A 12,379-nucleotide genomic window follows, 5' to 3' on the forward strand; every position below is an offset into this window, starting at 1 on the left:
ATTTAGATCTCCTTTTTTCTAAGTACATATTTCTTATTTGGAAAATGAGGTATTAAAAATGATTTAGTTGTCTAATGGGTTTTGCAAAACGAATAACTGTGCTAGCTATCCAGCAGTGTAACCGAGTGTAAAACTCTGTAAAATATAACAAACGAAGCAAGCTGTGCAGTTTTCTCACTGGGTTTGAAACTATATATGCACATATTGGTTGAAGCTGTCTATTTGTGCTTCAGAATGCAGATGGGATTATACTTTCCTATCATTCTTGGAAGATGAGACCCATCTTGGGCCATCAGTTGTATGCAAAGCCCTAATGTAGTGGGGGAGTAAGGAAGAAAATGGGTTCACATTACCTGCAGCCCAGATGTGTGTGCTTTGACATTTTGGAAATAGAAATTTTCCTTTTAGTGATGGAATCAAGGACAGCCTGTGTTGCAACTTTATACTAGTTAAACAGAAACAATGGCTGGGCCTGGTTTTGTGTATTGCCATTTCTTCTGTATGCCCCTTCATTGTAGAGTTTGTCTGTAATCAGTGGCTTGTATCCAACCAGTGAAATTTTCCTAACTACTGCAGTCCATTGCATGTCTGTGCCCCCCGCCCCCCACCCAACACTGGCCCAGGCTGCAGGGGGACAAGCAGGAACAGCACTGGGTGCAGTGTGGTGATCCGTAGGGGGAGTGGGGAAATCAGCAAAAATCGCACCCTTCTTCTGCCTGCAGAAATGCTCTTCTGGTGGAAAAAGACCATTGGATATAACCCTTTGTGTTTTCATTTCCAGTCCAGCTTATACTACATTAATTTTAAATATTGCTGCAATAGATATGAGATCAGTATTAGTATAGCATGTCAGATCTGCAAAATGACATTAAGAAAATGGTTACTCTTGGCTGAAGACTTTGTTCAAGCTTTAAATGAAAAGCCTCTGAGTCCTTGAGTTTAAATAAAAAGAATCTCTCATCTCTCCAAAGATATTATGTTTAGATTTTTTCAATAAATTTTCATTGAACAATAAGAAAAAAGGGAGAAAACTCAGGAGGTTTTTCAATGTTAATACAACTGCCCTGATTGTAAAGGTATGTTATTTTCTATGGTAGTTAAAAGGAAGTACTTTGGAAGTGATTTTTTTAAAACAACTGTCAGCCACATACTTTCCCACAATTTTAACCCCGTGCTTCAGATCTGGTCTATGTTCAGTGAACATTAGTAGCAGGGCTCAGATTATCAGCCCTGTTTTCTTGGTTTGTAGTTACGTTCCCAAACCACAGTGGGAACAATGATGAGTTCTATGATCTTCACTGTTATTGGCCATTTCCACATGTTGATAAAGCAACGGGCTACTTACTCAATGCTGGCATCCCCCCCCCCCCTGATTCCAGATGCCTCCGATTTCAAAGCGGAAGCAGGCAGTTTGTCTTGCGTCTGATCAGCGTCTTTTCTGAGACTGGGATTTCCCGCTCTGTCCTGTGCCGGGTCAAGGACGCTGAACAGACGAAAGACAAACTGCCTGCTTCCGCTTTGAAATCGGAGGTATCTGGAATCTGTAAAAAAAAACCCACCAGCATTGAGTAAGTAGCCCGTTGCTTTAACAACATGTGGAAATGGCCATTGAACACCACCTTTAAATGCTGTGTTAATGCTTGTAAGAGAAAAAATGAAAAGTGGAGGCCAACATTCCGTTCATTAACATAATTTTTATTTTTGTTCCAAGTTATGTGCCCTTGTTGATTCAACAATGAGACCCAAAGGCTCAGGGTGTTCATTGACCAAGGTGATGCTCATCTGGAAACAGATCACTTATCTTATTTGTGAAAATGTCCTCTTTAGCTATGAGAGAAACAGAGAGAGTGAGTGCGTGTGCACATGCCACAAACACTCGCATCTTACTCTCAACAGGGTAAAAAATCCTGTTAACAAATAATTAGTAAAGACAGACCAAGGGCTGTAGAGAATTTCAAATATATATGGATATAAACACCTTAAACAGCGTTTTCCCTTATCTGATTCTCTTTTCTGCTTGTAACCAAAATACAAATGATTTTACGAGTTCCTGTTCTCACTTTCTCCTGCTCTCCTGCCCCCATGTACACCATAGTAGGTTAAAAAGGGTGTGTGCGTGTTCTTAAAACTCTTTTAAAAAATAGCCTGCAACCGTACTGTTATCTTACAATCTATGTCTGAAGTAGTAATGCTGCACTATGGACTGAGTGGGGTGGGTCAAACATGAATTCCTGATGGATGAACAATCTATTCTGGCTCTTAGCTACATACAGTGTCTGGTGCAATGATGTGCTTTGCATTTTCATAGATAGGCTAAGGCAAGAAGCAGGTTATATTCTACGTTGGCACCAATTTAATTATTATGGAGAATGTAATGGTGTTTGGGTCACAGACTTGTTGAAGGTTTGTTGTCTTGGTGTTCATTTTACTAGAAATGTATATAATTATTTTTACTGTGATTTCCTCAAAAGATGTTTTTGTTTCTGAATAATAAAAAATGACCCCTGATTCTTAATAGAAATCTCTGTTTCCGAATTTATCTTAGCACACCTGATTATAAGCAGAACAGCAAACAATGATTTTGTTGTCTTTAAACAAAAATAAAGAAAAAAAGGTAGAAGATTGTGATCCTTAAGGAGAACGTCTTTCTTTTTTCATGAGTAAATGACACTGAATGGCACGGATTCGATTCTTTGCTGGTGCAAACTCAGGCTGGAGTTTCAATGTTGATTCATACCACCCCATGGCCTTCTCAAATTCTTCCTGTAGGGATCATAGATAGAAAACAATCAGGGGTTAAAGAGCCTCATATAGTCTGCTGGTACAAGCAGAGCCTATTGGATAACTACAGATTTAAGCTATTGGCTATAACACTGAACATCCTGCAATTCTGTACATGGAAAAGACAAAGGGAGCAAAAAACTTACCTAACTGCACTTTTCTGTTTAGTGTACCTTTTACCTAGCCCAGTTCTGATACTGGAAGTAATCTAGGCTACAGAGAAAAGTGCTTAAAACAACAGAGTACAATGAAGATAGCTTCAGGTGGTTGTGGTGTTCATTTGTAGTACAAGAGCAAGATTTGAGTTCAGTAGCACCTTAAAGATCAACAAGATTTTCAGGGTATAAGCTTTCAATAGTCAAAGCTCCTTTCATCACATATGAGTAGGAATGGTTCAGTGAGGTAAGGTAGGGGGAACTCTTAATGGTAAAAACCAATAAAACGCCTGAACAGGGCAGATATGTGAACAGAAATATATGGCTGGCTGTAACATGTAGGTTGGTCCTGAATCAATATGTTTGTTAAATTACCTTGCCACTCCAAGATTTCTTTCCTGTTATGTAACTACTAGTTTAGATCCCAAAAGTATATATTTAAACTGCACCAGTATGGACAAACTGCATAGGTAGTCACCATATAAACGGCTTCCCATATGAAATGAAACATGGGTATTTGTTTTTCAGCTATTATAATGTCACAGAGGTAAAACATGAACTGGGTCTAGGTCATGGAAACTGTACTTCAGGATTTCAAATGACAAAAAGAAGAGTGCAAGTTGAGTGTGGCTGGCTTCCAAGAGACAGTCCTTAAACCAGAATAATTTGCAAAACAGATATATTCAACTGTTTCATTTTTAATGCTTTACAAAACAAGAGTTGTCTAGTTCCTGTAAACAGAAAAAGACTGGGAAAAGTTCCATCGTTTGACTTGTTATCCTGCTTCTCAGACCATAATCGACTTCTAATGTGGTTCACCATTATCAAAATTTTATACAAATGATAAAGTTAAATATGGAATATTTCTTAGGGAGGGAGTCCTTAGCTGCGTCCAGGCATGATGGAGTACTCCTGCTTTCCTATCCTCCTCCAGATGATCCCATTGATGGCATTTCAAAATGTATGGTTCATTCACCGGCTTCATAGAGCTTTGTTCCTTCTTAGCACCTCCATCCACATGGGAACACATCTCTCCAGTTCTAAAAGACCACATATTTGGAAGCATGCAATTCCAAAGTACTTATCTTTAAAGATACAAATGAATAAGGACCAGGGCATCATAGGGACTCCCACCTTCCACAGAAACATCCTAATTGTTAAGATCTATACTAAGTTTATTGCTGTGTATGCTCCACCATCTGAGGTAAGTGGATAGCTTTGGGAGGCAGGACCTTCTCAAAGGTGTCTTTTGGCTTCCAGCACACTCGTCTTGCTAATATCTACTTGGTGCCTTTTCTTAAAGAGTTTTACTGAGGACCTTTACTGAGGTTTCAGTTTTTGGCTGATTGTGTTTTATTCAAATTTCACTGAAATGTTTATATCTTATATACTAATAGCCAAGTGGCTCTGATCTGTGGATACTTAAGAATGGAGATTGGAGCCATGAACAGACAAGACACATCTTCCTACACACCTGGAAAAAACCCCAAATGGTAAAAGGAGTACAAGTAGCTTTAAATAGATGCCCTCAGTAGCTGTTGCTAGGCAACTATAACAGTTTAGCCAATAGTCCCAGTTTCGTTTCTGTCAGTAAAAGACAGGGGGAGGGGGGAGGGACCTTTCCAAGGCTGTTTTAGCCTTTAAAGGAGGACTCATTGGGGCCAGGCACAGAAGCAACCACTGGTGACTTAATACCACATGACTTGTATGACACCCAGATCTGGCTGCTTGCTACTGTTCAACAGCAGACACTCCCCCTCCAAGCAAGTGTAATGTAGTGGTTAGAGTTTCAGAGTAGGAGATCCAGAGTTGGAGACCCAGGTTCGAATCACCACTCTGTGGTGGAAGCTCACAGGGTGATTTTAATCCAGTCACACACACTCAGCCTAACTTAATTCTCAGGGTTGTTGTAAGGATAATAAAGAGGCAAGGAGAATGATTTAAGCTGCTTTGGGTCCCACTGTGGAGAAAGGCAGTATATTTCTGACCTAATTTAATAAATATAGGCGAAGAAAGGGGCAGATAAAAGTTGTTTAGTGGGTTTGAAGGAGAGAAGGACTTAGAGAAAGGTGAGCATATGGAGGCTGCCAGGAGGGGGTAAAGAGGAAACAGGGATACAGGGAAAAGTAAAGTACTCCCAGCACGTCCTTGCAGGTTCCCCAACATGTAACTGGTCCCAGCTTAGCCAGCACCATGCAACTGGGACATAGGGGAAGGGCTGTTGGGAAGGGGGAAAGTGAAGACGGGGGCAGAGAAAGGTGGGTGGGAAGGAGAAACAAAAGGAAGAAGGGGCAGGGGCAGGGGCAGGGAAAATAAGATGCTTGCAGCAAGTCCTTGAGGGTCTGGTATTGAATTGCTGTGATTGATGATAATTTTTATAGTTTTTATGTATTTTAAGACTATTTATTGATGTCTGTTGGTGTTAGTCACCCAGAGCCCGTTCATGGGGAGGGCGGGATATAAATCTAATAAAATAAATAATAATAAATATCACCTTATTTGAATGGTTATTTATTTTAATTTCTCATGATTTAGTGCTTTGGTCCAAAGAAGCCCTAAAAGTATGTCCAAAGCAACACTTTTGGTACAATCTGCTACAGAAAATCTCATTAGGAGGCAGATAGATTACATAATACAGCGTGGATTGCACTATCAGTCTTTGCCCTATACTTCCCAGTTTTTGCATACAAAAGGTAGTGATCAGAATTCTTGTACCACTCTTCCTTCTGGTCACTGTCCTAACCATATTCCATTTATGGTGGACTTTCCCCCCAATGCATAATTTGTGACTTTGTACCTGTTAACCCTACAAACCATACAGTAATGAATCCAGTTCATGAATCTCAACTCTCAAGGGCTTCTCAGCAAACACATAAGGGTATGGGGCACTGTATTATATGGTGTAAATGCCTAAGCCCACAATCCAAGAAGGAGAAAGCATCAAGCATCAAAGAAACATCAAAGATTTGTACTGAAATATGGAAGGAAAAAAACTAAAATCAGAGACAACTAAACTTCTCTAGTTAAGTCTGCTCATTTTTCCAGCATGTGTTCTCAAAAATCTGAAGCCTATATCGGGTCCTTAATGGAGTCATTCATTAAGAATCCAATTTTGTATTATTTTCTAGAAAAACTAGGATCTTAATTATTTTTCCACAGTACTTCTTGTGATGCCTAGACAAACATAAAGGACTGTGCTCCCTTTTGTTTGCTGTGGTAGGTGACAAACTGAAGAACCTCTTGACGAGACTTTCTTGCTAGTAGGCATTTCAGCCTGTCTTCTGAAGAGGCAAGCTACAAGAATTCCTGTAATGATCTTTGCTTCTGTGCATTACAAAGAGCAATAAAGAATGGAAATAAAGTAAAATATTTTGAACTAACTAATACATGATTGTAAGGCCATGATGTTTTCCAGCTTCATTTTTTTTTGTCTTCAGTCACTATCAAATTGTTCAGTTACTGTTATGGCTAAGAAAATTTGAACCAGTTTAGGCTACAGCAGGCGAACTGTTTTCCATGGTGAGTTTGTAAAAAGTTCTGGCTCCCCAAAGGGCTGAAAATCTAAGGAAACAACAGACCAACTTTGGCAAATAAGTTTCTTTTTCAGGTGTCTACTAGATTCTGATACATGCCAGAAAAAAGGCATTTCTCTCAGGCAGGAGCAAAATGTCCATTCAAACACTTATTTAGAAGAAGTTAGGTTATCAAGAAATGTTGCCGGTTTAGTGTTTTGAAAAATATGGTTGACATGGAAATTTATTGGTTGTTCTTGTTTCACTGGTCTTTGCCGGAATGTATCTTCTCCTTGTTTCAAGATAACTGGATACCAGGAAATAAGCATATTCAGAATCAGGAAGAATTGAAAGGCGGGAAGAGGTAAGTTTGTGGTGCTCTGGAGGAGAGGGGGCGGACTGATTGTGCATGTAAGAGGCTATCTTTGGTAGTGGAAGGCAAAGGCTGAATATGAGATGGATATCATTAAGAGACAAGTGGTAAGTTATTTATTTATTTTATTTGACTTATATCCCGTCCTCCCCACGAATGGGCTCAGGGCGGCTCACATCATCATTAAAACACAAATTAATAGTCAATTTTAAAAACACACTTAAAAACTTATATTAAAATACTCTGGCGCCATTATACATAGGCTACTTTGGATACTAATAAAAGACCTGCATAAGTCATAGCTGTGGGTAGAACACATAGCCAAGGGCAGTCATAGAAGAGGCAGCGATCTTAGATAGGATAAGAGGGGACACCCGCTGGTCCTCAACCAAAGGCCTGGTGGAACATCTCCATTTTACAGGCCCTGCAGAACTGTAATAGGTCTCGCAGGGCCCAGATCTCCAGCGGGAGAGTGTTCCACCAGGCTGGGGCTAGGGCAAAAAAAGCCCTGGCCCTGGTGGAGGCCAGCTGGATGTCCCTCGGGTCGGGGACCACCAGGAGTTGTTTATCTGCAGAGTGCAGCACCCTGCAAGGGACATAGTGGGAGAGGTGGTCCCGCAGGTATGCCGGTCCCAGTCCGTGGAGGGCTTTAAACACCAAAGTTAACACCTTGAACTGGATCCAGAACTCCACTGGAAGCCAGTGCAGCTGGCACAACACAGGATGGATATGCACTTGAATAGGCGTTCCTGTAAGAACGCGTGCTGCTGCATTCTGGACCAGCTGCAGCTTCTGGGTCAGGCCCAAGGGCAGCCCAGCATAGAGTGAATTGCAGTAATCTAGCCTGGAGGTGACCATTGCATGGATTACTGTTGCCAGATCCTGGGATGAGAGAGAGGGTGCCAGTTGCCTGGCCTGTCAAAGGTGGAAAAAGGCAGACCTGGCAACGGTTGTGACCTGGGCCTCCACTGAAAGTGTGGCATCCAAAATCACACCCAGGCTTTTCACTGTCAACGAAGGCTTCAGCTGTACCCTGTTGAGGGCTGGGAGCCAGGTCCCCAACCCCATTACTCCACGGCCCAAATACAGAACCTCCATCTTTAGGGGATTCAATTTCAGGCGACTCTGACGTAACCATACCATCACAGCCTCAAGATCCTTGGCCAAGGAATCCAGAGCAGTCAGACTAGTCATCCATCAACAGATAGAGCTGGGTGTCATCCGCATACTGGTGACATCCTAGCCCAAAATTGCGGACCACCTGGGCGAGGGGGTGCATATAGATGTTAGATGCATTGGGGAAAGAATTGCCCCCTGAGGGATGCCGCTCACCAAGGAATGGCGGGTGGACATCTGTTCCCCAAGTGCAACTGTTGTTCACTGAGTATTTTCTCTGCAGGCACACATTGGGACTGTGTATGAGCAGGCCTGCAGCTTGGAGAATGTTTTCCTAAGGTCTTTAAAGCTCCAATAGGGACTACTTCTCCCTGAGCACGCAAAAGTGCCATTTTTCTGCCTAAATGGTCACATGGTCTGAGGGACCCCTTCCCTCTGTTCTCCTGAGACTCCATGAGCTCAGAACTTGATATTTCATACTAGAGAGTTCACACCAGGGCAAGAGGAAAGGAATGTGTGCCTGCACAGAAGACATTAGATGAACAGTGGTTACAGGTAAGTGCCACCCTGTTTTCATCTTTCTTCTTCTGTGTTGTCCCACATTGGAAGATTACCAACTATTCACAAAGGAGGTGGGATGAATCTCTCCAGAAAAATATAACTCTTTTACTAACAACATAAAAAGGTGCAATGCACAACAGTATCTGTAATAACCTTGAGAAATGTGCTTTAGTACTGCATAGAAAATATATTCATATTTTAGTTTTATTTTCAGGCAAACAAGGAATGCAGCTTTTCCAAACTGTCTAGAGTTTTTGTCCACAGCATAGTGTTTTACAAGAGTGTCTGTAGAAAACCATGTAACTGTCTTACAAATGTCCAGAAGAGGTACACCACGGAGAAAGGCTGTTGGTACGCCAGCAGAATAGCTGAAGCAATCTATCTGGACAAGTCTGAGATGTGGCCCATTTACCCTTATTTAGAACATCATGATACAGGAAGAGCTGAGGATCTGTACAAAACAAGTATGTTCTAAGCAAATAAAAGGATAATACTCTTTTTACACCTAGTGTGTGTAGTACTTTCTCAGCTTTAATTAGAGGTTTTGGAAAAAACACAGGTAATGTGATATCTTGAGATAAGTGGCAGAATCTGTTATGCTGTGAGGTATAGCGTTGTGTAGAAGTACCACACCCTTGTGCAGTAGATCTGGTGCAACTGGGAGAGTAATGTAATTCTGTTTGGACAGCCTAAGAAGTTTGGGGAGTCAGATTTGCCTGGGCCAAAATGGTGCTATCAGAATGCAATCTCTGTTGCCCATCATGCTCTTGCATATGGCCTTTCCTAACAATGGAATTGGTGAAAATGTGTAAAATAGGGTTTCGTTACAGATGTACTGAAGGCATCCTTTATCAATTGTGGATTGATCACTCCCAGCTAGGGAGCAAAATAGGGATCTTTGGTGTTCTCTGCTGTTGTGAAGAAATCCATACTTGGAAAACTCCATTGAAGGAATACAGACTATAGATAAGACTCTCTGAGAGCCCATTCATAATGGGAATACAGCACTCTGCTCAACACCATGGCTCTGGTATTGTTTGAGCTGGCTATGTGAATAGTATAGAGACATTGCTGAGAATCGCCCAATTCCAGCTAGCGGTGGACTCTACACAAAGGATCAGGGACATGGTGCTGTCCTGTTTATTGATGTAATAGATCACGGTGGTATCTGTCTGTACTTGCAGCTCTCTACCTTAGAGTATAGCTGCAAAAGATACAAGAGCAAATCATATAGCTCTGAGTTCTAACAATGTGAAAGGATCTTTCTGATGACAGCCACTTGTTTTGTATGGCCACATCAGAACAATATGCACCCAAGGCCTCTAAGGAGATATCTGTAGTAAAAGTATTTTTCATGGTGTTGAGGTCCATAGGAAACCCATTAAACAAGTTATCATTTACTCTCAACCAAGCCAGAGACTTCACCATCTTATGGGGAATTGAGAATTTATGGTTTTGGAGTGTATTTAGTGTTCTGAATACTCTAACAAACCAATTTTGAAGGGAGTGCATGTTCAGCTTCGCACAGAGAACTAACTACAGCAATTGTCGAAGCCATTGACCCTAGTAGCCACTGAATGTGGCCTAGTTTGAAAGCAGTTTCTTGAAAAAAGGGAAAACCATAGTTTTGATGGTCTGAGCACTGCCTACAAGTAATATAACTTTACCCAAAGAGGAAACTAATATTACACCTCTATAGGTGACCATTTGAGTGGGTACCAACTTGGACTTTTCGGCCTTGATCACGAGACCCAACTGTTGACATGTACTGAGTACCATGTTAATATGCTCTTGAAGCTTTTCTTGAAGAATGCTGTAATAAGGCAATCATCAAGATAAGGAATAATAGTGCATCCTAGGGACCTAAGGTGAACAACTGCAGATGCCACATATTTCGTAAATACTCCAGGGGCAGTAGAAAGGCCAAAGGGCAACACAGCATATTGAAAAACAGAACCATTTAATTTAAAATGAAGGTACTTCCTATAGCTTTCATGACTGGATATATGAAAATATGTACCCTGGAGATCTAGGACAACAACAGCAAAGGACCAGAAAAAGGAGTGACCATATGGAATTTGGACACTTCTAGGAAAGCATTAAGATTTCTAATATCCCAAATGGGCCTGAAGCCTCCATCTTTCTAAGGGAGTAGGAAAAATCTAGAACCCTGAGATTCATCACTATATACACTTTCAATTGCCCCTTGAGCAAGCAGGGGTTGTATCTGCTTTGCCAGTTTAGGAGGAAGTTATTAAGAGCTGTACAGGCCATTTGACAATAAGGCCTCTCTTTAAATTCAAGCCTGTAACGGTATTTAATTATGGCTAAGACCTGTTAGATGTTATAGACTCCCAGTCTGAAACATAGATTACCAATATAGCTGACTGGTTCACAAGTTAAGAACTGTTTGGAGTAAGTAAGAACTGTAGTTCTTGGAGTAAATGAGAACTGCTTGGAGACGCCCTGCTGGTCTTTATGCTGCTGGGGCTGATGGATAGACTTGGGCCTCTAAGGAACTCTCCTCCTGGCTTGAGAAGGTGGTGGGGCAGTATATGGATGCTGTGGCTGGTACTACCTCTGCAGTTAGGCATAATATTGGTACTGATGGCAGGGTAAGTAGCCTGTCTTATAGGTATGGGAGTCAGCTGGCATAACACCAAGGGACTTTGCTATTTGTCTGTTTTTCTTTTTTTGAGACAACACCTCATCTTCAACTGGAAGCTCCTCAACCTTCATTTCAGTTTCAGGAGACAGAGTAGCTACGCAAAGCCAGGTGGCAACTTCTGATGATTGCAGCACCAACCATGCCACGGGCTGTGTTCACAGCATGCCTCCAAGCATTCATCTGCTGATTCACAAGTTTGATGGCCTCTGTTTACAGCAACGTCATCATGGTCTTTTTGTCTTCTGGAAGAATGTCAACATATGCGGACAACTTTCCCCACAGACAGAGCTGGTAGGACCCCATTATTGTCTGGTAGTTGGCAATCTTCAGATTGAGTGCTGAGGTGGAATACTGCCTCCTGCCCAGGGTGTGTAGCTTCTTGCCTTTCTTGTCGTCAGGTGCAGAGTAAGACCTGTGCTGATGTCTGGCTTTCACTTCCTGTCACCGAAGGTGAAGAAGGTGGATGAAGAATTAAGGCTGGACTGGTGTCCTGCTTTATTTTGTAAAGCAACTTTCTTTATGGAGGTAAGAGAGCAGACTTCTCCCAGATGTCACTAATAATTTCCCCCAAACCTTCTAATAAAGCAATAACAGCAGGTGAATCCAAATAAAGATGGCTACGGATTTTGTCCTTAGTCTTCAGATCTGAAGAAGAGAGCTTGAGTCATTCTAGACATCTGTTCTGAAACAAGACAGACATCATCATAAGGATAACTAGAATGGGGTCCTCCCACAGCATCGTTGGGTGATGGATCTGATGCCATCTTGGATCCGAAGTCAGACTCCAGTACAGCAGATTCCTCTTCCACTTTGGGGTCAGCATAAGACTGACACTCCAGCTAGGTGTGGTAAGGTACGGGGATCTAATGATGTCCAGCTGAGGAAGAAGGTATTGGATCCAAAGAGGATCAATGTTTGCTTGGCCCCTCTGGTCACTGACAGTGGCATGGTGGAAGATAGTAGGAGTGATAATGTGGGTGGACCTCTTGCCATGGAGCTGATTACTCGAAATCCCTTAAATCCAATGGTGGGTTGGAAGATGGAGGAGCTCTTGAAGATGGAGGGATGGCCAGAAGTGAGTAAAACCTTTAAGGTAGATGGTAGTAAATGGAAGTCATGTTGGATTCAATGTGAAGGTTTGACCTCACCTCCTGACAAGGAGCGGTCAGGAGAGTTTAAGTATGGAAAAACGGGTTCTTGGAACCAGCAAAAT

At 41.8% G+C, this 12,379-nt stretch overlaps 1 protein-coding gene across 2 annotated transcripts in view; it reads right to left on the minus strand.

Annotated features, from left to right (window-relative positions):
• Positions 1-1,674: 1,674 nt before the first annotated feature.
• Positions 1,675-12,379, minus strand: part of TTC17 (tetratricopeptide repeat domain 17) — a 104,162-nt gene continuing 93,457 nt past the window's right edge. For both annotated transcript variants that reach the window (XM_054972264.1, XM_054972262.1), the window contains one exon: positions 1,675-2,763. In XM_054972264.1, coding sequence (XP_054828239.1) covers positions 2,632-2,763 — 132 coding nt within the window. In that variant the 3' untranslated portion in view covers positions 1,675-2,631. The remainder of the gene's footprint in view (positions 2,764-12,379) is intronic.

The sequence above is a fragment of the Eublepharis macularius genome, chromosome 2 (genome assembly GCF_028583425.1).
Source record: "Eublepharis macularius isolate TG4126 chromosome 2, MPM_Emac_v1.0, whole genome shotgun sequence".
NCBI classification, from domain to species: Eukaryota; Metazoa; Chordata; class Lepidosauria; order Squamata; family Eublepharidae; genus Eublepharis; species Eublepharis macularius.